Here is a 27830-nt window from a genome sequence, read left to right as displayed (position 1 = left end):
GGGGGGATATACCATATTTACTCAATTAAAAGATGAGGTTTTTTCCCGTAATCAACATGGGAAAAATCAAGCCTCTTCTTAGGATTGCATACAATTTACCTGAAACCAGAAAATGCACGGGGCACAGCAAGGTTAGTAAGGAGGCAGTACTAGTACATGACCAGCCAGCAGAGGGTGCCTGGGTTCCTCTAAGCTTGCAGGGTTCCAGCATGCAGCAGCTCATAGAGACTCAGCATGTGCTAGCCAAAACTGCTGTGGTGTGAGGACGGTGCCTGGCATGGTTGGTGCCTGCCAGGTCATTTTGACCTGCATGCAGAGTCCGGCCAGCACATGCTGAATTGCCTCAGCATCCACCAGCCAGGTAGCAGCTGGGAGCAACTTGATTAACTGCTTGCCAGGCACCCAACATGCTGTGGAGAGGGAATGGCCAAACACACAGCAGGGAGAGGCTGGCCAGGTATACAGCAGGGAGGGACCCCACAGGGGCCGGCCAGCATGCAGCAAGGAGGGATCCCCCAGGGGCCAAGTACCCTGCATGCTGCAGGGAGAGACCTGACTGTAGTGACAAGGGATCCAGCATACAGAAAGGGACCCAGCACTTAGCAAGCCTCTGGATAGGAGTAGAAAGGAATTCAGCATGCGCTGAGACTCCTGGCAGCCGCAGCATGGGAGCCAGTAGATGGCAAGGCTCCCAGCAATGGCAGCAAGGGACCCAGAATAAGGCGAGGCACCCAGTGTGCAGTGGCAAGGGACTTGGCAGCAGCAATGCACATGCTTGACCCAGAATGCGCATGCTGATGAGGGATTCAGCATGTGACAAGGGACACAGAAACGGTGATGAGAGGACAAACATAAGCATGCCAGTGAGGGATCTAGCTCACAGTGATGCTCCAGGCAGTGGCAGCAAGGGAACCAGAATACAAGGAAGCACCTGACAGCAGGGAGGCAACTGGCAGCAAGGCACAAGCAAAGGGGCAGGTAGCAAGGGAACATCCAGCAGAGTAGCAGGGAAAACAGCAGATTACAGGCCCTGATCACCTGATTACTGGCCAAAATTTAAAAGCATAGAAACCCCTGGTAAACTCTGTGGGGTGAGTGGTGGCAAGGAAACCCCATAACAGACCATGTAGAAAGAAGAGAAAGTATCAGTACAAATATGAAGATACCAAAAGGAATGAGGCACAGATGAGACACAAACTTTAAAATTCATTCAATTAATTGTGATTTTGTAGTCATACCTGTTTTTATGACAACTCAGTTCCAAGTACTGGATGGTATAGTGAATAAGACCTTTAAGGACCATTTATGGTATCAGTACTCAGGACTGGGTCTTGGAAGGGAACCACATGCTTACACCCGGTGGGAAGATTAAGAATCCAACCACAGCACTGCTTTGTCAATGAATTATTACTTCTTGGGGTAGGATATCTTCAGAATCCATTATTAAAGGCTTTAAGAAGTGTTGTATGTCCAATGCCATGGATTGAACTGAAGATGATGTTTTATGGGAAGGGGGGGGAGGAGAGGAGAACAGTGAAGAGAGTGAAGAATAGGAGAGTAAGGATGCGTCTGAAAGTGACCAGTCCTAAGGTGTAGGATTTAAGAAAGGCATCACTTACCAGGTTCTGGACAGAACCTAATATAGATTAAGTTAATGTTTGAATTGAATTGGTGCTAATGTTGATGTTATGGCTTACTGGTATTGCTATATCTTTTGTCAGTAGGTCTGTTTATAAAAATAATACCAAATTAATTTTTTTTATCTGTGTGTAAGCTAACTATTGGCAGTGGGGGGGGGGGGGGGTCATCTTATAATCAGGGTCATCTTTGATTTGAATAAATATGGTACCTCCTTACTTGCTGACATATGAAGATATGGAGATATGCTCTTTTAGTCTAAATTTTTGTTTTAGGAAGAGTATATTAGGGCTCATTGTGCTGTGGAGGGGCTGGTCAGTGTCTACATGTCTGCTGCTGTGCATGAAAAAAAATCTGCAGAAAGGTAGGACTTGGATTTCCAAGTCCTATCCTGATTCAGAGTTCATTAGTTTCATGTGCCTTAATAAGAGCTCATGTGTAGGCACTGAGACATTTACTGCTCAGCTAATTTAGTAACTGTGCAGTAAACATCTCATGTAGATATGCCCAGGATATATGCGTTATAAGGTCAACTCACACATTCTAAAAGATAAACTTATAGGATCTGAACTATATGAGGGCATTGATGGTACTCTACAAAACAGGAATCTCTGCAGAGATCAGGATGGTGCTCTACAAGAGTGTATTTCTATCTCATTATACTTGCATAAAAGAAAGCATCCTTGTAATCATATTGGAATTATTCTAATTAAACAGATCAAATTATGAAGCCAGCCTTGCTTTTTAGGATGTGTCACCGTATAAACAATAATTAATATTGTGCGACTGGTTTTGCAGATTCCTAAATAACATGATCTTTACTCAAATACAAATATATTTAATTCTGATGTTTACCTCTTTGTTTGCATTGAGACACACAATTCTTTCATGACAGAACATAAACAAATTTGTTATATTTTTATTTACAATAGACATTTTCATAAAATAATTATATGTTTTCATTGCATATTAGTAGTGTTTAACACTTATATGATGCGTTTGTTTTTAACTGAACTTGACACATTACTAAAGGAATTTCAAATGATCTATTTTAATTGCTCTGTCAGGATAACTCATCATAAAAATGTATTTTGTGATTTTGTATGATCCAGATAAAATGGAGTTACATATTAGAGTCCCACTTCAAGGCTAATAGAGCCCTCTAGTGTTTAAATTCTACAACTGCACCTAGAATATAGCAGTTCCATTTTCTTACTTTCAGATATCTTTTTTTTGCCTGGTCTTCAGTTCAACAAGCAAACAAGCAACCAGTAATACATTTACAGTGCATAGAATGTTTAAGAGTGATCAAGAATCAGATTTTTAAACATATCTAAAAGTATTTCACTTAGGAGTTTAAGTCCCATTTTCAGAAGTTATTTAGACACACTGGATAGATCTACAGCAGGTTTCACAAGTGTCTTAACCCTTAGATAGCTGGCCAGCTAGGTCAGATTCCATAGTTATGAATTGGCTGCCTACACCTCATATAATGCATGGGGTAACAAAGAAAAAGATCCAAAACAGGCCAAATGTTGAGGAACCAATAAGAAATGCTGAACTGGAGCAGATTTTGAATTCCATGCCTCTCTGGGGCTTAGATGATACTTGAGCTGCAGGGTGGCATCTCCCTATACTCAGGATGCACAGCCCTACATCTTCTCCAGGACATAGGTACCTACATAATTTATTTCATAAACTCCAACATCTTTTTAGAGAGTGCACTGTCTTCCCTCCTGTTGAAGCTTTTACATAGAATAAGCAAATATCCGTTAGCAGAGGAAGGGGGAGAGAGAGGAAAGGAGCAACTTTGTGACCATGAGTCTAGTCATTATAGTACATTCAGCCAGGAGGGGGAAGACCTGTGTTCCAGTGCTCTAACCATTTAATATAAAATAGTGAAATATTCAATGAAGCAGCAAGCAAGCAGAACCCAGATCTTTCCCTATCCCCCAGGCATTATCTACTGTCTATGTTAGAGAATCATGCATGTGCTTTCTATGTGGTCCAAGGAATATGTTTAATTATTCCTTGCAAAGTGAAATGACTTCAACAGGAGTGAATGAGAGAGCACCCACGGCAGAAGAATGGCCTGTATAACATGTAGTGAGGTTGGAGTGTTATAACTGTGATGGTCCAGAAAATGTATGAGAAGCAAGGGGGTTCTTTGTTTTGTTTGGGATTTTTGTTTGTTTTTTTGGAGGGGATACCTTTTATTGGATCAATTATATAGCTGGGAGAGGGGTGTGACAAGCTTTCAGAGACAAAACAGCCTTCTTCAGGTCTGGGGGAGTAGCAGACTCACTTTGAGCTAAATAGGAGATGGAACAAAAAGCACATGCATTGTTACATATGCAAATGAAAATAATCTACTTAAAGGGATGGAGGAGGCTGTAAAACAGGAGCCAAGAGAAGTTATGAGGAGTGACTACAGGACAAAAGTGCAGTAGAATGTATAACCTAAATAATGGAAGAGCAAGACCATTCAGGAAGGAACCTCATTATTACTTGTGGAGTGCAGGGAGACTAGTAGAGGTAGCAAGCAGTAGAGGTAGAGCCAGAAAGACATTGTCTGTGCTTTGTCCATATTTTCGGTGTATGAATTTCATAGATTCATAGATGTTTGGGTTGGAAGGGACCTTAGCAGATCGTTGAGTCTGACCCCCTGCCCTGGGGGTCAGATGACCCCAGCCAGGTGCATGTGTAACCTCCATTTAAAGACCCCCAGGGCAGGGGACAGCACCACCTCCCTTTGGAAGCCCAGTCCCGATTTTGGCAACCCTCACCGTAAATAAGTTCTTTCTGATGTCTAACCTAAATCTACTCTTTGTCAGTTTGTGGCTATTATTCCTAGTTAATCCAAGGGGTGCCCTGGTAAATGGAGCATCTCCTATTCCTTGCTGTCCCCCCGTGATGAATTTGTAGCTGGCCACAAGATCACCCCTCAGCCTTCTCTTGCAGAGGCTGAAGAGATCCAGGGCCCTCAATCTCTCCTTGTATGGCTTTGCCTGCAGGCCCCTAACAGAACAAGTGGCCCTCTGAACCCTCTCAAGGTTGTCCACATCCCTCCTGAAGTATGGCACCCAAAACTGGACACAGTACTCTAACTACAACCTGACCAATGCCACATAAAGGGGAAATATCACCTCCTTGGACCTGTTTGTGATGCACCTGCTGATGCATGATAAAGTGTGGTTAGCTTTACTGATCACTTTGTCACATTGATGACTCATGTTCATCTTGGAATCAACAGTGACTCCAAGATCCCTTTCTACCGCTGTGCTGCTAAGAAGGTCCTTCCCCAGCCTGTAAGCATGCTGGTGATCCCTTCTCCCTAGGTGCAGCACCTTACATTTGTCCTTTTTGAACTGCATCCTATTCTGTTCTGCCCACTTTTCCAACCTGTCCAGATCCACCTGGATCTGTTCCCTACCCTCTGCTGTGTTAACTTTACCCCATAATTTGGTATCATCTGTGAATTTGGACAGAGTGCTCTCTACGCCCTCATCCAAGTTACTGATGAAGACATTGAACAGCACTGGTCCAAGGACTGAGCCTTGTGGGATTCCACTGCCCACTTCTTTCCAGGTCCATACCGACCCATCCACCACCACTCTCTGCGTGCGACCCCCAAAGCCAATTTGCCACCTAGGTAATCATCTACATCACAGTTACTTAGTTTATCTATAAGAATATAATGAGATACTGTATCGAAGGCCTTGCGTTCCCAGGTCCAGTTTTTGAATGTCTTGTGTAAAAGTACCTTGAACACAAGGATTGTAAGGTTGGAAAGGAGTGATTGTTCTGTGAAAAGTGTTCTCCTACCCACATTTCTGTGTCTCTGTCCTTTATTTTTTTCCTTGAGAAAGGCAATTTCTTTTATTGGACGAACTGCACAGGTAGAAAAGATTTAGACAAGCTTAAAAATGCAAGAAATTCTTTTTCAGATCACTGTGAACTTTGAGAGTTCATTTTGGTGTGTAGTCTTAGTCTAGTTTCACCCACACAGTTTTCAAAAAGGCCTCTGGTGCATTGGATGCAATATACCACATTCTGGGATAGACATATAGGACTATGGATTCTTATAGTTTCATTGTGGGGGGGAGTTAATTTTGGTGGCAGTGTAGATGTGTTTACAGGTTTTGCATCTAGAGAGGGTAGTGTCCCATCTGGTGTCTGTTTATTAGAGGGGAGTAAGTTTCTGATGATGGGTTGGACCAGGGTTGTGGGATGTTTGAAGGCTAGGTGTGGAATATTTTTCTTAAGGTCTGATCATTTTTTAATGTGGGCTGTAATTGTTTAGGTCTGTATAGGCTGTATAGGTCCCAATGTAGAATGCATGTGACAACTAGGGGTATGTGGTCAGTGGGGGGTTTCTTTTTTACTGTAGTAGTTTATTGCAGTGTATTTGTGTGGCTCATTCAAAAATACTATTTCTCTCTTGGACAGTTCTTCATGGGTGAAGAGACTTATCAGCTTGATGAGGTGAGTCTCATGAGATTGCTGATAGTGGCTCTCACAATATAGGTGAGAGAGACTGTTCTGAAGATCTTTTCTTTTCCATCTCAGTGGTGTCCTAACCCTCTGGTGACCAAATGTGTGGAAATGATTTTTTTCTAGATCAGTGAAAGATAATGTCATTTACATTCAAGCCTTTCCAAACCTTCAATGAATTACGGAGCTCTTATATGGTATTTCAGAATCATCTTGTTAAGATATTAAGATGATACAATAAGACAGCTAAAAAATGTAATTAGCCTTTTCACTTTGCAAGACCACAGCAAACACACACATACACACACACACACACACACACACACACACTTGTGTTTTTACATTCTATGCCTCATGTAATCTTTGACTTGTTGGGCTTAAATGTTATGTTCAGAGTGCTTCTTCTGGAGTTAACAGCAGCTTCAGAGAAGTTTTACATGCAGAGTTAAATATGAAGAGATATAATCAGAACAGACTACCTTCTGGACATGTCTACATATGCATATAAATATGATGCAATAAACTCCAGCACTTATCGCACTGGAGTTTATTGTTTCAAGGTGCACATTTGCATATGCACCCAGGAATACAGCACATTGAGCTGGGTCAGAGCAGCCCCAGCTGGCAGGAGGCCCTGGAGGTCAGCCTGACAGCCCAGGTCTGCTCCCCCAAGCTAAACGTGCTATGGAGGTGCTGGCTGGGGCACGAGGATGCTTCAGTGTGGGGCTAGTAGGCAGGTAGCCCCTGCACTGAAGCACCCTCATTGCCCCAGCCAACTGGAGCAGCATCTACACATGTGCTGCTACAGTTTTTTTACTCTGCACCAGGATAGTACCTGGATTTACTCCTGCTGTGGAGTAAATTAGTTTACTCCAGTTAATAGGGATGCACATGTAGATACTGAGACACTTACAGCATTGCTAATTAGTCTACTGCACAGTAAATGTCTCATGTGGACATACCCACTATAAACTAAATCATGCCAATTGCTCTACAACTCTGCATTGGGATGCTGCTGAGCCTCACAGCATCCAGTAGAAAATCTGAGGCATGTCTACACCACCAAAGGACTGAGTCAGAGATGGCCTCAGTCAAGCATGGCATGCCTGCTCTAAAACCAGGAAAAATCATTACTTATATTAAGCTGTCTGTCTCAGGAGTGTTTATTGGTATGTGGCTAGTACCATACTAAGGACAGCTGTAGTTCAGATGCATCTTTCTAGTGTGTAGCACTTATGAAATAGGTATGCCATGCTTTACTGGACCACTCCGTACTGCAATCTTTTGATAGTGTAGATGTACCCTGACAGGTATTCTGTACAAAGGAAAAATCTGCTTCATGGAAGAGATGTCAGATCATCAAGGTCACTAGATTACCTTAGCATGGGTATGCTGCCCACCTGAAGTCTCCAGATAAGGCTAATATGAAATCTCACCCGTATGAGGAAAGAACTTGCCAACAGGGCTCATAGAGAAGAAGTGAAGCTAGTGCTTCTTTGGCCATTTCACCTTTTGCAGACAGAAGTGCAGCTCCCTGCTGTAACTGAGAATGGTTTACAGTAAGCGTTCTGAGTTACAACAACCCCCAGGACCAAACAGAAGTTCATAGTTGGTTCCAGGGGGGAAGGCAATCTAGTTTCTGGCTGGGAGCCTGCAGCTGGTTTCCCCTAGCAACAGCTCCTCTTCTCTCCCAGCCTGTCCCTTTTTCAGAATGGGAGGGGGTAAAGTAGGGGAGAAGAAGCTTGTTCTAGGTGTTCCCCAGCCAGTGCTGGAGGGTGGGGTAGGTGATTTGGAGCTCCCCCCCACCTCAGGAGCAGGGCTACAATACACCTACCCCACCCTCCAGCGGAGGCTGAAAAACCACCAGACCGAGTTCCCTCTGAAAACAGTGACAGGTGCAGACAGAAGTTACAGAAGACATTCTGTTTTGAAATGTTCTCATCTGACCCCTCATGCAGTGCTGGTTCTGATTTTCACCCAATTGGTAGGGGTGTGCGAAGCAGGCCCTATTTGATTCAGATTCAGCCTGAATCAGGGACAGTGATTTGATTCATTGATTCAGATCACGGACCCTGACTCAATTTGGCTGAATCTGAAGATTCAATGCTGATTCAGAGAATCAGCGATTTGAACATAGACACAGCTTTAAAAGTTTTTTCTACATACCTTGAGGTAGCGGGTGCGGCTCCTATTTGCTGCGATGCTGGGGCGCACGGAGCATCCAACAGGAGCGTGGGGACCCTCCACATGCTTGATGGCAAACCCCGAAGTGGACCAAAAGTACTTCCGGTCCACTTCTGGGTCTGCCACCGAGCGCGCTGGAGGGCTGCCCGTGCCTCCCTGGTTCAGTGATTGGCCGCAGGGGGACCCTGGGTGCCCCCTCCCATTCCCAGGAGGCACCAGTCACCAAGCCAGGAGGGCACCGGGGGGGGAGGGGGGGGGGCAGTGTGCTCCCTGGCGGACCTGGAAATGGATGGGAAGTGCTTCTGGTCCAGTTCTGGGCCTGCTGCCGAGTGTGCTGGGGAGCCCCCTATGCACCCCAGCATCGCATCACTCATGAGCCGCCTGCTACCTAGAGGTATGTAGAAAAAACATTTAAAGCTGTGTCTATGTCCGAATCTCTGAATCTTTCCAAATCTCTCTGAATCAATTCAGAGAAATTAAAGGGTCCTCTGATTCAATTCGGATTTGGAGATTTGGCCACCGAATTGGGCCAAATCTCCACTGAATTGAATCAGGGACTGAAGCTTCACACAGCTCTACCAACTGGCCATCTTTGAAGTGGTCTGCAGCCATGCAATTGTGTTTGGTCATGGCTATAGACAACTTTTTATGGCCAGATCGGGAGAAAATTGTCACTTCTGTCTGAGCCCTAAGTTATGTTTCTAAAACTTCTGATACTAGCAAAGACAATTTTTAGTGGTGGGCAAAACTAAGCATATAACATAGGAACCCTGCCACTGTCAATCAACATGGGAAGCTCCCCAGAATCCAGTTAAAGAAAAAAAAGAGTGCTAAAATAGTTTCAGGTCCTACAACTGCCCTAAACTCTGCCGGCCATTTTTTTGTTTTTAGTTATAACTTCCTATGCTTACAATGCTTTTCTCTCCCATGCTCCTATGTAAAAAGCCACATGAACAACAGGGGAAACAGAACAATTAAGGACTCAGTTCTGCATTGGGATCACAGAACTCTGCAACTCCATGTCTGCAGAAGTCTCTTATGCTATGGGTCTGTACAGAATACTAAAACTGACTACACACAAAGTCTTGTCAGATGTATGGGAACCAACTGCAAAAAAAGTCAGATACTTTTCTAAATTTTCTTCTGGTGTAGTAATATTAGGTACAACATGTACTGACTGTAGTACAATATTTCCAAGCAGAAGGCAAACATTGATGTTGATGTTTCAGTGAGTTAAAGTTTGAGTGAGTGGCTTTTAGCAATAACAATTGTACTACTGTAAATGACCACTAATTAAGGCAAATGTGTCTGTTTACTGCAAAGATACAGTGGTAGGAAGTTTCTTTACATGATTACTAAAATTTCTATATAGCCTTTCTTTAAAATGACTTTCCCTGGAGGCATGCCTTCAAATTAAGGTGGATGTTAGTGGAAATTAGGCCTGTACAAAGCGGCTAGTATTCACTTCGGATTTGGCCAAGTTGGGGGACAGTGATTTGATCTGGTGATTCGAATCACTGTCCCGAATTGATTCGGCTGCTGCTGAATTGGCCAAATAAGCCTTATCCCTCACCCACTCTCCCAGCCCATCAATGGCTGCTCTGCCCACCCCAGCTCCTGGCTCTTTGAAAAAAAAAAAAGCCTGGCACTCACCAGCTGCTGCCAGGCAGAGGGGACAATCCTCACTGCCCCCCACTGCCCCGTGCTGCATGGGGGGCTCTGCCATGAGCCCTCAGAAGCCCCAACGGCTGCTGCAGCAGCTGGTGAGTGCGGGTTTTTTTTTTTTTCAAAGAGCCAGGAGCTGGGGTGGGCAGAGCAGCCATGCGGGGAGCTGGGAGAGCGGGTGGGGATCAGGGGGTACCCAGGATGGCTGGGGGAGCAAGCAGGGCATGGGGCCTGGCAGAAGTCCCCCCATGGTTCCCTTCCCGCTCTTTCAGTCCCCCAGCCCCCACTTACCAGCACAGAGTCCAGGTCCAGCTCCCTGCAGCAGCCAACAGGGACTCCAAAATCTCCAAAGCTCTTGGAATCTTTTCTGAATCAATTTGGAGAACTTCAAATAGATTCAGACCTTTTAACTGGTCTCCTGATTCAATTTGAATTCAGAGATTTGGCTGCCAAATCGGGCCAAATCGCCTTTGAATCAAATCAGCACCCAAAGCTTTGCACAGCCCTAATGGAAATGGTTCTGCTGATGTGTACTGTCAAGTTATGGCCAAGTTATGTGCAGTCAGGTGAAATTCATAATTACACTCTTTATTTGGGAAGCTCTGTGGCACTTGGGAGGATGGAGCTGTGCGGGCGGAGTCAGGCCCCGGGCCCTTCTCATCGCTCTGCACGCGGGCTGTGGCCGGCAGCCCAGGCAGGCCGGGTCGGAAAGGGCGGGCGCCGAGCTAGAATTAGGCACAGACACTTAACGGTTGATTTTTAGATTGTTTACTTACACCGAGATGGTCGCGGTGCAGGCTGAGAACTTGCTTGAGTTGCGGTTACAACAGAAAACACGAACACACGTGGAGTTTGCAAGGCTCCACGCAGACAGAACTCGAACAATCACGTGGAGCTTGCTAGGCTCCACGCAGACAAAACTCCGGATGTCCAGGACAAGCGCGCATAAAACTCGTCGGTACGTCTTATAGTAGGCTCCGTTCGAAGACGGGAAGAGGTGGGCGGTGGATCAGGCCGCCAAACTCCTCTGAGCAACACACAGGGTTTCTATTACCCTGCCGCGCACACCCAGAGTCCCCACGAGATGGATGCAGAGTCCTCTTCGGCTTGGGCGGAAACTGCTCAAGCCTCTTATACGGCTAGCAGGCCAATCGCTAGCCGCCACGTGTGAATTATTTAGCACTAGCCAATAGCGGGACACGAATTTGCATACGACGAGCGGAATTTTCTGTGTTGCAAAGGAAATGCACCCTGCAAAGACTGATGCAAAGTGGCGGGAACACTCCTTTGCACGCGGGTTCTCTGCGCAGCAGAACTCCACTGTGCAATGAAGCTGTAAACCCACGGGGATAATTCGGGTGCCGAAGCACACACAAAAAATCAGACCTTTGGGTCATGACAGGAGCAACTCCTTAACTCTGAGTAGACCCCTCTTTGGATGCAATTTTAGCTGAGGATTGAAATGTGCACTCACTACAACAACATACATCACTCAGGGTTTTCAAGTCACTCCATTCCTACTCACATGATCAGTTTCTCTCTCTGTGTTGGTCCATTTGAAACAATCAGGTACCTGTCCTTTGCAGCATAAAGGGGTTGCAGTTTCCAATGCAGATTTATTACCCCTTTGTCTACCCTGCTCTTTCAGAATGACAATGCTGAATTTAAATAGTGCTGGAACTCTTACAGAGGCCCTTTTGTTCAGGCGAATTTCACCTCACAGCTTGGCTGTGGACATTCATCATTGATCTTAAGCTGCATTATGCCACACCCCTGCGAGGCAGCCCTATCCAGCGTTGCTAGTTCTTAAATATGAAACTATCATATTGGAAGCTCAAAATGATCGTATTTGTTGAAAAACTATCATATACTGAAAAAAATATGCAAATAAGTATGCATATAAGTCTTCTTATTTACTTTATATTGCTTACTGTAAGTTGCCAGTGAGTGAGTGAGAATTGGGGCAAAGTTGAAGCATTTCTTTGAGGCAAGCAGTCATAAGAGAGACAGCAAACCTAAGAGGAAACAACATGTATCTGGGTCCAAGAAGGCAGTTTTTCTTAAGGCTTCCAAGGATAACTTTTTCTGGTATAGCTTAGTATCTGCTGAGGTGTTGGGGTTAATGCCCATTTGATGAAAATGGGAGGCTTCTCCCTATCTTGTTCCTGCGCCCATATGGCTGAGGGCAGGTGAAACTTGGGGCATCCAAACCTCAAGCTTCCAGGCTTGGGCCTGTATGTAGGACAAAAGACTTTGGAAACATCTGAAGCCCCGGATGGGTGTGGAGGATGTTTGCTGGTTGTAGGGCCACTTATGGTTCTGGACTGACTCATGGATTTGGAATTGATTTGGCTGATTTAGCTTGGATCATGGAAAATTTAAATTAAAAAAAAAAAAGTGTAGGGGAAATACCATGACCACCAGGGTGGTTTTCCTAGTTGCACCCAGGGATAACCACTTTTCTGGCATGGGGTAGTACCTGCGGAGGTGATACATAGTCAACCTCCCACTTGCTGCTCGAGCGGGAAGATCTTGGCTTTATGCTCACCTTATGGGAATAGGAGACTCCTTCCTAGCTTGCTCCTGCAGTCTTAAGGCTGAGGGCAAGCAAAAGTCGGGGGGGGCACCTGAACCCAAGCCTCCAGGCTTGGGCCTGCACGTAGGATGCCTGCGAAAGGATTTGGAAACATCTGAAGCCCCAGGTGGGGTGGAGGATTTTGCCGGTAATAGGGCCACTTATGGTTCTAGACTGGCTCGCGGATTTGGAATTGATTTGGCTGATTTGGATTGGAACATAAAAAATTCTCTTAAAAAAAAAAAAAAAAAAAAAAGGAGTTGCTGCAGTGGTCTGTTGGCCCGGCCAAGATGGATCTGAATGGCATTGTGTAGTAGAGGGTGCACCCCTGTCCAATGCACTGTGGACAGGACACTTTGGAAGAGCCTGGTACAGCCTCCCAGTGGGCATCTCCCAGTAGGAGGATCTTGGCTACATGCCTCCTTTATGGAAATGGGAGACTGCTCCATAACTTGCTGCTGTGGCCATTGACCTCCAGGCTCGGGCCTGCATGTAGGATGCCCGTCAAAGGATTTGGGAGTATCTGAAGCCCCAGACTGAAAAGGATACTTGCCGGTTGTAGTGCCACATATGGTGTTCGAACAATTGAGTGTTGCTCAATCAAGAGGATTCGGAACTGAGTTGGCTGATTTGACCTGGAACACGAAAAATTCCCAAATACAGTAATATATGTATAAATACGGTAATTCCCGTGCACCGAGCAGCACGGAGGGCGGGGCGCGGCCGTTGGGAAGCCGCCTTCGCGCGCCTCTCTCCCCCGCCCCTCCCTACCACCCGTCGCTAGTCTCGCGAATCGCGCGGCCTATTTTGCCCCGCGCGGCGCGCCGTCCTCCAGGTGCCGCGCGTTGCCATGGCACTTTCCGCCCGGCTGCGGCTGAGGAGAGTAGCGGCGGCGGTGGCACGGCCTTTCCCGGCCTGAGCCCAGGGGCCGCTGCTCGCCCGGTCCCGCCCCTCCCGCGCCCGCTGGACGCTCCCGCCGCCTCCGCGGTCCCGCCGCCGCCGCCGCTGCCTCCTGCGGCTGCTCCCCTCGGGGCCCCGGCGGCGGCAGGCGGCGGCGGCGGGCGCGGCCCGGGAAAGATGGCGGGGAACGGCAGCGGCTTGGCGGGCGCCGGCAGCGGGGAAATCATCCAGCTCAACGTGGGGGGCACAAGGTAAGCGGCGCGGGGAGGAAGAGTGGCGGTTACCTGGGCCGGACACAACCACGGAGGGGCATGGGGGGGTGGCTCTATAATCTCACCCAGAGCAGAGGGTGCTCGCAGCCCCCTCCCCCCCCTCCGCAGAATGGTTCCGCTCACTTGGCTGCGTGAGGTTCGGTAGGAGGGAGGGGTGTTGGGGGTCGGGCGCGACCACTGGGTGGGAGGGAGGGGGGGGTCTAGAACCTGACCCTGAACAGAGTGCTCGCAGACCCCCCCCCCCTTGCAGAATGGTTCTATCTGGTTGGCTGAATGGGGGAGCCCCTGATTGGTAGCAGGGGGGATGACTTTCCAGCCTGGCTCTGTGGGGTGGGAGGCAGAGGTGGGGTGCATGTCTCCAGTGCCACGGTGCTCAGCATTTTTCAGTCTGGAGGCTCCACCCCCGAAGAGTTGGGCTTGCGGGTTTTGCCAGTAGAAAAAATATAACAGCAGCTTGCAGTCAACCTGTTGCAAAGCAGTCACAAAGTGCTGGGCTCTGGGTTTCTGCAGCATGGGGCTGGCTACAGGTCCTACTCTGCTCCAGATCCTGAGGCCAGTTGCAGGATGCCCTCCAAAGGTTTTTGGAAACATCTGAAGCCCCAGATGGGGCTGGAGGATGGCTGCCAGTAGTAAGACCACTTATGGTTCTGGACTGACTCGGATTTGGAATTTGGCTTGGAATTGCACACCTGGCTAGGGTAGGAATGTGGGGGCTGCAGCAGCGACTGTCAGCCCGTGGGTTGTGAGCCCAAAGTTGGTTGCAAGAATATCTGAAAGGGTTGTGAACAAACTAAAAATGAGTTCTACTTTAAAGGAGAAAAATGTGGGAAACAGTGGCTTTTCCCTTGCAGGGTGGCAGAGCACCAGCTGACACATGCTGGGGAGCTGAGGGCAGCAGGTTGGGAGTGAGGGGCACTGGGTCAGGACTGGCCCTTGATGTTTACAAATGGGTCCTGGCACAAAAAAGGTTGAGAACCACTGGGCTAGATAACCTCTGATGGTCCTTTCCAGCCCTGCTTCTTTATGACTCTTGTGGTATTGTGAATTGTGTTTGCACCCCTCAGGGTGCCAGTGTTGCATGTTGCCCCATGGTTTCGTCAAGAGGGTCTCCAGGCAGCCTGCTGGAGAGTTGCTGATCAAACCTGTGAAACAGAACAGGGAAGCAAGAATAATCACTGCAGCATTATTGCTTTTGATGCCAGTTACCCTGTAGCTGTGCACAGTAAACCGCTATGCTGTAAATGTTGTCTGACTTCTGATTTCTAGTAGAGCAGAGGATTGTTTATGGAAATGAATCATCACTCTGTAATATATCGGAGGGAGCCTGACAATTCTGACAGTTGAATAGGAGAAACTGAGGTTCTTGGGGAGATCATGGAGAAGGAGGGCTGAAAGGGACCTGAGGTCATCTGGTCCAACCCCCTTTCTGACACAGGATTATCTCTATTCAAACATCATATACAAATCCATAATCTAAACTCTTCTAACCTATCTGTGACACAACCATCAACCCTGACAAGATACAAGACACAACACCTCAGTTTGCCACAGGTGAAGCAGGGGAACCATGGCATCCAATGTCCTGCTTCTATGAAGGGTTGTTAATAAATACTCAAGAGATCCCAGGAAGAGGGCCATGTTGTCCTGCTACAGAGGAAGGCCAAAAAAACCCCAATAACCCACTCTCTCCCTGCAGTCCATACCAATCTGACCCTGAGGTAAAATTCCCTCCTGACCCCAAATATGGCAGTTGGTGGACCTGCTTGAGATGTATGTATTTAGCTGAATGTTTCTGCTACAGTGAGGCAAAGATTTCTTAGGGTGTTATCTTTTATTGGACCAACTGTGTAGCTGGGATAGAGTTAGACAAGCTTTCAAATGCAAAACGTTCTTCATCAAGGATTGGAGGCAGATCCAGTAAAAGATACCACTCTAAGAAATCCTTGTGTCTCATAATTTCTGGACTGTCACAGCTGCATCACTCTTCTGCTAATGTGAAATAAGCAGTGAAATAATCACTTAATGTTGGGGTTTTCAACTGTTTTTAACAAGTGTACCTCTTCTGGTGGCAGCAGCTGGACACGGGGGGGGGGGCCTCACACGTGGCAACTGCTGCTGCCACCACCACCCCACCCTGCTTTCCTGTGGCAGGTCTCGTGTGGCTCTGAGGGCTGCTGATAGGCGGCGCATGATTGACCAGGTGCAAGGCCCGTCAGCAGCCCACGAAGTTGCCGGCTAGGTGGTGCCTGTGCAGCCCTCGCCCCGGCCCTGCTCCTGGGAAGCAGTGGGGTGGTGACCGCCACATGCGAACCTCTCTGCGGATGGACATGTTGGGGGGGGGGGGGGCACTGCTGCTCTCACCCCCTCTCGCCCTGCTCCATCCCTGTCCACCCGCATGTACCCCTGATCACCTTTCCAAGTACCCCTAGGGATACATAGCTGCAGAGACTACTCAGTTTGTGTAATACAAGATATCACATCAACTCAAAGAACCTTGCCTGCCTATGTCCTTAGACCAACACGACTACAACCAAAACCCAGGCTACTTCAAGTCACGTGTGGAACTCCTGTACTTTATGTACACTGTCGGAACAAGAGAGTGTGTGTGCAGGCTTGCAACATATCTACACTGGTTTATGTTCCTCTTACATTGGTATAAATGTGGAATGGTGGGTACATGCCACCATAATACTCCACTCTCAGTTCATTCCACTCTGGGGAAAAGTTACCCTTTGGAAAGTTAGGACTAACTGTAGTTGTGTGAGTTAGGCTGGGCCAGAGATGGGTCCATAGCTATAATCAATTTCATCAGCTCTAGCTGATTTAATCCAAGACTAGTTTTTTGCTCAATGCAAGAAAAACTTTGCTATTGACTCCTTGTTATCTTGTGGTGAGGTGCTGTTATGTTATTGTGGCTATGGAGGGCAGCTACCCAAGACAAATTAGTCCTGTCTCTGCTCTGGACATTGTAAATGACACCAGTGTATGTGTTGCATGTCTATACACTGATTCTTCTTCATCAAACACCCCGGAGCCTAGGATAAGTTGTTTTCACTTGGTTGATTGTTCTTTTCCACTCTGCTGTTAATATTTCTGGGCCCATTGAGCCATATTGATCGAGTATCTGTAACATACCCTGTACTTAGGGCATTAGCTCATTCTATATCTCCCGTTTGCAAATATGATCTAATGCTATGCAAAGTTGATAGTCAATTCAAACTTCTATATTTCCAGTTTTCATTATCTCTGTGGTTTCTTAACAACAGAAATTTTTTTTTATAAATACAGTGATACTTTAAGAAGTATAGCTCTGAGGGAGATGGAGAGAGAACTACCCTGATGAACTGAACAGTTGGGTATATGTTGGTGTGTATATAATCTATACCAAGAAATCTTAATTCTGAGTCCCAGGAATGAAAGTGCTGAATATTGAGGGGGGAGTGGGGGGGGGTGTTTCTCCCCACCCTTTTTTTTTTGGAACAGCACAGTAGTAAATTATTACCAATGTTATATTCAAATTAACTCTAACCCTACTAGTTTTAGAGTACTTAGGTAATGTATAATAAATTCTGCTATAGCACAGCAAGGACTTTTTCTAATTTTATAACTTTATTACTAATTTCTGGCTTACTACTGTTTCTAAGTGCTAGTTTCTGGCTGGCATGATTTTTTTTGCTTGTATTTAATCTTCAGGAATTAAACACTTTTTTTTCTTGCAATATTTTTCCTTTTAATTCTTTTAGCTGCTTATACTAGGTACTTTTAAGTTAGGCTCCTTTTTAAGACTCTATTTTTTTCAGCGTCTTTGAGAACTAAGCTATTGTTGGTTATGTGTATGACTATAGATTTAGGAATTTATCATAAGCTTCCATATTTGAACATTAGCATCCGATGAAGTAGACTGTTGCCTGTGAACGCATATGCCTCTCTGAATGAGTTAGCTTTTAATGCTATCCCACCCTGCCTTCTGCCACTTCTGAACATTGTTGTCATACTGTATTGCAATAATATCCAACCTTTTTGGCAGGAATGCTGCAAATTAGCCCTGCCCTCTCCTGACTGCCACTCATCCCTTTCCCTGCCCAATTTGCTGCCCTGCTTTCTGTGCTCTGTCCTCTCCCCATTGTTTCACGTGCTTCACACAAAGGCCGTCCAGTTCACTTGTGGCATGTATGCCACAGATTGGCCACCCTTGCTGTATTGGATACTGACATATTGAATGTTGATAGTGACATTGGTTGTGAAAAGTTCAAAAGAAATATTTAAGGAAATACTTTTGCTCCTTCTAAATTGAGTTTTTTTTTTTTTCTTATTTCTAATCAAGTGCAGTACATAGGTGACAATTACGTACTGGTTTTATCAATGTCCACATGTTGTACATTTCCAATAGTTACTTGCCTAATAATATTGTTTCTGTGACTACAAATCTTAGTTAAATCTCATCTGATTTACATTTCTTATTTTGAATCTTTGATTTATATCTAGTTGCAGTTGCCTGGATATCTTTTTAAGGGGAAAATATATTGGTTCCTATATAATAAAATAAGTTATGCTTTAGTAAATCTACACTAAAAAAGTTAAAGCAGAAAATCTCCTTAAACTTTCGGTAGCAAATTGCTTTGGTTCTTATTTTGGCAAGAAGGAAAAAAATCTTGCCTTTCAAGTTGTTCATGCTCAGAATGCCAGTGCTGTAGATTTCTTTGTTCAGAACAGATTTGGCTTTGTCATTTCTGTATCCAGTTGCTGACCAACTGCAGGCAATCTTCATTGTATGTAGTACAGAAGAGTATTGTGTATAATTGTTGTGCTTTCTCTTTTAATGGAAGGAGAAAGTAATGGTTTCTTCAGTAAATAGGAAATGCAGGCATTGAAAATATGAATTGGGGCCAGATGCTAAATACATAAAATGCATGTTCTTTTATGGTAGAAATATTGAAATACATCTATTTATTATAATAAGTGTTTATGGAGCATTGATACTTTATTCTTGAATTTCTTCTTAGCTGCTCCCCTTTCAAAATAGTTTGTATCAATGAAGTCCTCTTTAAGATTCCCCAATACTGAAACCATTTAGAAAAGTGGTGTTCAACCTTTCTGGCACATGGATGAGTTGGGGTGCAGCCAGTCTATAGACTGGATCTGGCCCATGATCCAGGTCTGGGGCCATGCGCTGGCCCAATCCAGCATGTGGGGACCATGCCATCCAGTATGGTGAAGGGGGGGCAACGTTAATTGTTCCCAGGGCCGTGGCAATTAACATGGCTACCTCTCCCTGCCATCACATTTCCAAACCCATGGTGATCTCCATGGGCTAGATCTGACCTGAAGACTGTACTTTGAGCACCACTGATATAGAAGATACATTTCAGCTACTTCATTTCCTGGTTTTCTACCTACCGTATGATTATTAATCAGATTGTTACTCTTTTGGTATTATCTAACCAGCTCATCTCAATTCAAGATCTACATGTATTGCTGTCCTAATTTTCCTTCTGTTTATTGCATAAATTACTAATGGCTATCACTGACTCCTACATTGGAGTACCACAGATCAGCCTACTTGCATAAAATTATTCAGATACATGATTTGGAAGGCACTGGATTGGAAGATATTTGAAATGGGTATTTCCACTGTTTGTATAGCACTATGAAAAAGTTACTGATTTGGAGCTTAGGAATGCTAATGTGGTTCAAATAGTAACTAAGAAATAATAATAGGATTCTTTCAAGCATATATTTTGGATTTTCACAGACAATAAGGAATTCTCTCAGGATTCAAGTTTCTGTGATATTTCTGTAGCACTTCTTTCTAAACCATCTTGAAAAACAAAAAACTCCAACTTGATATGCCGTATGTGTTGATATATGATGCGTGACTTCTGATTTTTGTCTTTATAGGTTCAGCACTTCAAGACAAACACTAACGTGGATTCCAGACTCCTTTTTTTCCAGGTATTTCATCTGTTCGTTTATATTTTTAAGTATTTTAGCTAACTTCTTTACAGATCTTTTCTTGTCACAAACACTTATGGAAATTTGATTACAAAAAAAAAAAAATCCTTAATTCCCTCTCCTTCCTTCACTCCATTAATTAGCAGAAGAAATGGTGAGCTTGAAGGAAACTTCATCCTTCTGTGACTGACTTGCTTGGTGGGGAAGGAGCTGAGTTCAGCCAGCATTAGATCTGTATCTTAACTTCCCAGCTGTTGTTGTAGGATCTCCTTTTAGAATTAGAACTGGAAGAGAGTTTCTTGCATGAGCTTGGTCCACACAATTTTTTTTCTCTATAATAATTTTTCATCTACTTAGTGTATAAACAAATTTTATATAAAAGAATGGCTTTCACTCAGAAGCCACTTATAGAACTATTTGGACAAAATTAGAGTACAAAAGTTTTAAAACATAAAGGAGTGCAAAACCAGATCATATTAATCCCTATGAACTTGTGTTCTGTCTGTGAGTGATTTGAGAGGAAAGATTAAACAGCTCACAAAATCAGTTTCTTCCCTAGTGATCAATGATTAGTTTATGTCACGTATGAAGGTTTGTTTGCTTTCATAAACATTGTTTTACCCTGTCTAATAGCATGGTGGATTATGCATTGTTATAAAACTCCTTTTGGTTTCACATCTGGTTTGTTTGTTTTTTTTTTCAATTTCATTTAAATCTCTGATTATTCCTATAATGTAAGAATTGTAAATGTTTTTGGTTTTTTTATTTGCTTTCTTTAGGCTATTCATTGTTCAACCCCCTATCATGCCTTTTTGTCTTCTTCCCAACTCTCCTAATCTCTTTTCATAAGAAGTGTTTTCATGCCTGTAAGGTTTGTCTTTCACTCTCCTCTGAGAGCAGATCCTTGTTTGGTGGAAAAATCTTAATTTGAAGTGACCCAACAATTTGAATAGAGCTACAACAGTTTGCACCAGCTGGGGATTTGCTTCCTCCTATTTCTGCAATATTTTTGAGAGGGCATTTCCAGGGATGGTGTCTGCTGTTGGGAGTAATATTTTTGTTCCATACTCTCTTTTTTTCATGGCTCACTGGATGCGTCTACACAAGATGCCTTACTGCTCATTAGAGCAAATTACTGTGCAGTAAGCATCATTATCTACACGTGCAGACCCTTACTGTGCAGTAATTTGCTCTACTTAGCAGTTAATTTGCTACCTGCAAATGCACGGAGCAAATTAATTGCCTAGTAGTTACTGCACAGTAAGGCACATGTAGCAGGGTGACTGGGAGCACGTTTGTTCCTAGGCAGCAGGGGGCAGGAGATTGCTCCTTGCCTGTGGGAGTTGCTTGCTGCTGGGGTAGGCTCCGGGGGTGAAGTCTAGATGGGGAAAATGCCCCCCCTGCTTTGGCCACAGGGAGCTCCTGGCTCTGTGATCATAGAGCTGGGGCTGTGAGATTGCTCCCTGCCCCAAAGAGCTGCCTGCTGCCAGGGCGGCCTCCCATTCCCTGCTTAGACGGGGACAGGAGGGAGCTGTCCCACTGGATTCTCTGCCCAGCCAGGGGCTTGCTGCTAGCTGCCCCACCAACTGATTGGGGTAGGGGGCTGGGAAAGGGCTGTAGGGGAGGAGCAGGTCCCAGCCAGCTCCAAGCTGTGTGGCACACTCTCCTCACCTGCCCCAGACCACACTGCTGCCTTGCAGCATAGGGGGGCAGGGAGGGAGAGGAGGTAGGTTAACCCTGGGGCATCCTGGGGTCAAAAAAGCCCACACCAAAAAGCAAGGTGGTGCATGTGGTGACAGTCCGCACTGCCCAAAACCTGAGTCTGGCAGACTGGAGCCATGCTTTGGGTGCCGACCAGGTTTCCTGGCATGGCTGCAGCCTCAGGAGTCCCCCAGGACCCCAGGTAAGGCTGCTGAGACTGGCACAGTTGCTAGACCCAGTGTCCCCTACCCCACCCAGTGTAACCTGCATATACCAGTGTGTGCATGGCGCGGGCATACCTTGTGCCGCTGCTACTTGTCCCTGAGGAATGCCACTGCTGCTTGTCTCCTGGGATACACACGTCCACGCTCACCTGGATGTGCCCATTGGGAGCAAATCTCAGAAGAGGCAGCATGTGTAGACGTGCTCCTGGATAGGCTTGCTGGGCAGTATTTTTACTATGCAGTAAGCCTACTTTGAATGAATAGCACATGTAGAAGGAGCCACTGTTAGGCACTGAGATGCCCTCGATGCACTAAATAAGTTTCAACTAATTTTTCTGAAAGTAAGGATTTTTGTTTCTGAAGGAAGCTTTCCTTAATCCCCAGACTTTCTCCTGATCTTTTAAAAAAGCTAGGTGTACTTGTTTCCCTACAGAATAGTAGTTGATTTTTGGGATATTGTAAAGCAGCCTGGATACTGCATTACTTGTACTATTTAGAGCCACTATTGCTTAGTGTTGCTAACAGTATTTATTTTTGATGGAACTGGTGCACATTGTTTGGGACTACATTTAGAATATCTTTTCTTTCGTATGCTCCGGCAGTAGCTGTTAGTAATTAGATGTTTACATATTTTTGTCTCCATATTTGAAAATGTCCATCGTGTCTTCCAAATAGTATACATACTCCAAAAAGTACACTTCTTGTTGGACTATTTTTTTTCTTTCTTTAAATGTCCTGTAAAATATAATCTATAATTAATTTCACTGACATGTAACCTATGAGTTTTTTATAGTTTCTTTGCCAGTCCCCCCCCCCCCACAACTTAATATTCTGATTTCAGTTCCTGCTAGGTGACATTGTTACGTCCTATGGATGGAGATTTGGCTTGTGGTTGAATTTTCTCAATTCTGTCCTTTTCTTTACATCTCTACTGGCTGCATCTGCTCTAGTGCTAGTGTCTTTAGGTGAAACGTAAGAGGAGGATGAGTGAAGGTTATTGGTAACAGTACCTGTTGTAGTACTCTGAAATGATAGAATAAATGGAGTTCCAGGGAAATGACCAGTTCTCTGTGCCTTCCCTTCATATAGCTTAGCAGGAATTTCTCTTAATACTCTGCGCTAAAGAGTCAAGCAGATCTTTATTTTACCTTAGTACAAAACTGTGTGTTCACGTAGCATTGCAACAGAGCATGAGCGTTTAATGCTTCTGATTTTTTATTTTTATCCTTCCTGAGATTGTAAAATTTCTAGGTGATGAATCCATGAAGTCTCCACAATCTTGATGCACAGTTATTGGGTAACTTCTGATGAAAAATTGAATAGGTTCTTCAGCCTGGAGAGAAATATTCTCATCCTTATTATAACGTGCTTTATAGACTACATTTTAACTAAAGTAACTTTTTAATTCTTTCTAGTTTGCTGAGTGGAAGAATTTCAACGCTTAAAGATGAAACTGGTGCTGTGAGTAACGCCATTGATAAATGATGAATGTTTGTTTCCAAATCTGTATTATACTAAACGTTACCTATATTACTCTTTGGTTCTAATATGATAGACTATTAGGTCAACTACATAGATATAGTAAACATAGCAGATTAAACACCTTAAGGAATTAATATATTTTTATTAGATATTAGATGATCAGATATTAATCTTGAATAGTTAGCTTTCTTCTAGGTTTCCTAAAGCCTTGTAAAATAGAGTGCAACTGTTTTGGTATTATATATTGGTCGTGTTTATGCTAGCATCGCTTCCACTTCTACCACACACAGGTTCAGAAAAGTCAGTTGTTAAGTTAAAGGCTAATGGTAAAAGCAGTCAGAACTTGTGGTAGAGGTGATAACTTTCATTAGACCAACTGGATTTTTGCAAAAAGAATTTTTTATTTGCAAGCTTTTGGGCACAAACACCCTTCATTAGGCACTGGAGAAAAGATTGTAAAAGTTCTCCTGGGTAGAAATGAAAGTTCATATTTCATAGGAGAGTTGAAGGTGTGATAAAATCTCCTGTTTGGAAAAGTTCATTTTATATGCAGAGTAGGCTCAGAAAAGTTGGAATAATCTGTTTACCTCACAGTTGTTTGGTAAGCAGGATGTATTCATATTTCCTTCTGGTTATAGTGTTTCATATTTCACAGAGGAGTAAATAAATAGAAAGCTCCTCTGGGCAGGCATTTCTTATCTGATAAGGTGTCTCTGAGCTCTGTGGTGAGGCTCTGTGATGATGATGCAAATTACTGCTCCTGCCTTTGTTCAAGGTATCTCAGGTTTCTCAAAGGTGGAGTTATTCAGGAGTCAGTGGGACTTAGGAGCTAGCACCCATAATATGCTTTTTAGTTTATTTTATCCATCATGAAGGGAGCTAGAAGTGAACTTCCAGAAGAAGATGTGTGGTAACAAACTTGTTCATCAGAAAGTCAAGGAGACGAACAACACTTTGGAATGTCTGTCGTGTGGTTTTATATTATTACTTATCACAATAGTATCTGGGTTTAGACAGATATAACAATGTTATCAATATCAAATTGTACTAATATGAGCTATAGGCTGTAACTTACATTTGTGTGCTCCTGTTTCAAGACACGGGTAGCCCTTGCAACTTTAACCCAGTTTCATTCATTGCTCATTCTCTCTTTTAAAAAGGTACATGGGATCAAGTTATATTTTTTGATTTAAGAGATTGCTCTGAGTACCACTAGAAAGTTGGTAGGGATGAAACTGCTTAGGGGGGTGTGTGTGTGGTGGTAACGACTTTTATATGTGCTTGTGCACATGTTTAAACATCTTGGACTAAATCTTGTGATTGAGTGTCTTGTACGCTAACTCCCACTCAGTGGGTGCCGCATATGAAATTAATGCGAAGCAATCAGTTCTGGAGCAGTTCGAGCCAAAGTAAACTGCTTTTGGGTGCAGTGTCCACATGTGCACCTGGGACAGCAGCAATTTGTGCCAGGGTGAAGCAGGCCCCAGGCTGACTGGGTCCAATTTACACCTGTGGTCAGCATCTAGATGTGTTCAGTGCATTTAAATTACTCCACTGTAATTACTTGGAAACAGTACTATTTTACAGTGGAGTTAATTAGTTTACTGCACCCTAATACTGGTGTATCTGTAGACAGTGATGCTTTACTGCAGAGCTAATTAATCTGCTTCGCAGTAGTGCGTGTGTAGATGCACCCACTGTAGATGAATTTGAGACTGCAAAGGGTGTATCCTCTCCTTTCAGACAGAAGTATAGTCTTGTTAGTGGAGCTAGTATTTTAAAGCATACTTTTAATGTATTTAATGTAAATTCTCTTTATTTGTAGATATTTATTGATAGAGATCCAGCAGCATTTGCACCCATTTTAAATTTTCTTCGTACAAAGGAGCTAGACTTGCGGTAAGAAGTTCTGGTTCTTTGAGAGAGTTTCCAAAATACAGTTTGCAAGTGTGGAAATTTTACATGATAGGACTTTTCTAATTCTATGGATAAATTAAGCATTCTAACACATGACTAGTAAATTGGGCACAAGACCCTAAAGCATCTACTCCTGCTTAGTCACTGGTATGAAGTATAGGACTGAAAGTCTTTTATTTATAGTTGGTTATAATGTCAGTTTTGTAACATATGGTACATTTCTCGGTCAAATTTCTGCAGGCTTTTCTGTAATGCTAACTTCAATTTAGTGATCTTAACCTAGAGTTAAAAAAAAAACACCCTACTTTATTTCAAACAATGGGCTATTTCAATTCTAGGGTGGAAATACTTTTGGGGTGCTTGCAGACGCAGAGGGGAAAAAAAAGATACTGTACTTTAAACTCGGCGCATTCCCACACTGAGCCCCAGCATGCCCAGAAGAGGCAGTGCATTACTTCAACCCAGCACTCCTGACATATGTAAAGAGTGGACACCTTAGTGGGGCTTTTTGGGCACTTTATCTAATAGCTGATTGATCAGCTTTCACTAAAAGTGCCAATAAGCCTCACTGAAAGCCTGATATTTACAGACACTGCAGAGCTGGGTTGAAGTAATATGTTGCTGCTTCCGGTAAAGCACATTTTTAACATCTGCAAGCAGCCTTAGTTTATTAAGTTGAGGTTTTCCAGTAGGGTTAGATCTGAAGCTTATTTTAACCAAAAACTTCCTGAGAGAGAAACCCTAGTTTAAAAAAAAAAATCTAATGTTCCCTCTCTTAAAAGGAAAATACATATTTTCAAGACATTGTTTTCTTCTTTCTTTCACCTCCAGGGGAGTAAGTATTAATGTTCTCAGACATGAAGCTGAATTTTATGGAATCACTCCTTTAGGTAAATGTTTTTATGTGATTTCTAATACTTAGCATTGCCGTAATAATAATCTTCTTATGTTTTTAAAACTTTGAACATCTCTAAGCCAGAATGATTAACAAATTTGTCTATAGAGAAATTGTGGTATTTCAAGTATTTGCTGTTGTATTGCAAAGCTTGATTTAAAAACAGGGTTTTTAACCCCTAAAGATTCATTTAAAGGTTTTTCTTTTTGATGCTATTTTTTTTTTCTTAGTAAGAAGATTGCTCTTATGTGAAGAGCTAGAACGTTCATCATGTGGCAGTGTCCTTTTTCATGGCTACCTACCTCCTCCTGGTACTTCTCTGTTTTTTTACTGTATTTATTGTGTGTCATTTCAGTATATGGACTGTTACATTTCATAGTCTTGTACGGTTGTTGGCTTGAAAGGTTGTCAACAGAACCATTAGTTAATGGGCAAACAGACTATATTGTTTGGTAAAATCTTTAATGTGAAGCTGGTAAACAGTACCCTTTGGTGCAACATGATATATATCCCTTCATAGTTGAGTATTTGCTCATTTGCTTACATTGCCTGTATGCACCACCAAAGACTATACATGATGTAGCTGGGGGAAAAAATACTGGATGGAATGCACAAGGAAGTGGAAAGGAGAATGGAATCCACTTAAGGTTTCTTTTCCTAGTGGGGGTGGAAGAGGACTATTTCCTGCCATGGGAGTTACTTATCTCCATAAGTTGAGTCAATTTCCAAAGCAGATTTATTTTAAATACTTGCACAAATCTGCAAAACTTAACAAAACTGGAGAAAAGTTAAATCCAAGAGCAATGGCACTGTTTCGAACAGTAAAGCATGGGTCTTAAATACTACATTAAAGTAGGAGAACTATATGGTTTCTGACACTTGTCAGCAAGGGGTTATTTCAAGCCATTGTCAAAAAAGGATTTGATTATTAATGTAGAAGGGATGAAGCTATGATTTCTAGGATTATTTTATGAACTTAAAAAAAACCAACGTTTTACATTTTACAAATAACATGCAAGGACAAAGTTCCTGAAACTTTACAAGAAAAAGTGCAAGTGCTTTTTTTGAAAACTGTCCTTTCCTTTTTTGTAGGCATACCCTCTCGTAAAATAAACAATGCTGCTGGGCCATCTACTGATGTCAGAACAGAACAAAATGGCTCTGAAGCTGAAGGCCGAGGGGGTAGTGTCCAACCCACACTTGTTGGTACTAGAGAAGGTACAGTCAGGCTAGGTAAGGAATGTCTCGCTCTGTTGCATTCCCTCCTCCTTGCCTCCACAAATGAAACGTTTTGAAAATGCAGCTTGCAATAGGAAATCAAAATCAAAGGACTTACCATGTGTCTGGAGATATAGCCTGATATCTATGGGGAAAAGTAAATGTTAAGGTTATAATGTTATGCACTCAGAAGTTAGGTTAAGTAGAATAAATTTGCTCAACTTGTTTGTTGTGTTAGTCTTATATGACATCACGTAGTGAATCTGATAGAGCCAGGCTCTCTTGGGTTTTAAACTAATGCCTGAAGTGTAAAAGAACATTCTCTCTCTTGAAATTCTTTGCATTATTCATGGTCCATTTTGTACACTGAATGTAATCGGTCCTGTGAAACAAGTAGAACTTGATTGTATAACTAAATGTTCTTTTACTGTCTTTTCCGCTTTCTCACACACATCTTGTCCATAACCCTTGTGTTAGCCACCAATTCCAGGGAAAGCCACATGGCTCAGTGATAGTAAGTTTTTTCCAGCTGCCATGCTTAAAGTGGCTTAATTGTTTCATTTAGCCTGAAAGAAGTGTTTAGCACACACATCAGCTTTAGGTCTGTGATTATAGATCAGACTGTGGTCATCTTAAATTTGTTCCCCCCACACTATCGTGGCAGGAAAAGCAGAAGCAGAGGGGCAGGCAGCCTGACTCTTGCCTTCTTCACC

General features: G+C 43.7%; 1 protein-coding gene and 1 long non-coding RNA gene across 2 annotated transcripts in view; one reads left to right on the top strand and one right to left on the bottom strand.

Annotated features, from left to right (window-relative positions):
* Window positions 1–10733: 10733 nt before the first annotated feature.
* LOC132245488 (uncharacterized) lies at window positions 10734–13913 on the bottom strand. Its single transcript, XR_009457207.1, has 2 exons — window positions 13741–13913; window positions 10734–13191 (listed from the first exon to the last, which is right to left on the bottom strand). It is a non-coding gene; the product is annotated as an uncharacterized LOC132245488 (long non-coding RNA).
* Window positions 13351–27830, top strand: part of KCTD3 (potassium channel tetramerization domain containing 3) — a 51888-nt gene continuing 37408 nt past the window's right edge. Inside the window, exons 1-7 of the mRNA XM_006260366.4 lie at window positions 13351–13707; window positions 19627–19680; window positions 23021–23066; window positions 24913–24986; window positions 25836–25894; window positions 26130–26210; window positions 26992–27132. Coding sequence (XP_006260428.1) covers window positions 13634–13707; window positions 19627–19680; window positions 23021–23066; window positions 24913–24986; window positions 25836–25894; window positions 26130–26210; window positions 26992–27132 — 529 coding nt within the window. The 5' untranslated portion in view covers window positions 13351–13633. The remainder of the gene's footprint in view (window positions 13708–19626; window positions 19681–23020; window positions 23067–24912; window positions 24987–25835; window positions 25895–26129; window positions 26211–26991; window positions 27133–27830) is intronic.

Source organism: Alligator mississippiensis, chromosome 1 (assembly GCF_030867095.1).
Source record: "Alligator mississippiensis isolate rAllMis1 chromosome 1, rAllMis1, whole genome shotgun sequence".
NCBI classification, from domain to species: domain Eukaryota; kingdom Metazoa; phylum Chordata; order Crocodylia; family Alligatoridae; genus Alligator; species Alligator mississippiensis.
Note: the sequence above shows the minus strand (reverse complement) of the source record. Positions and strands in the feature narration are given on the sequence as shown.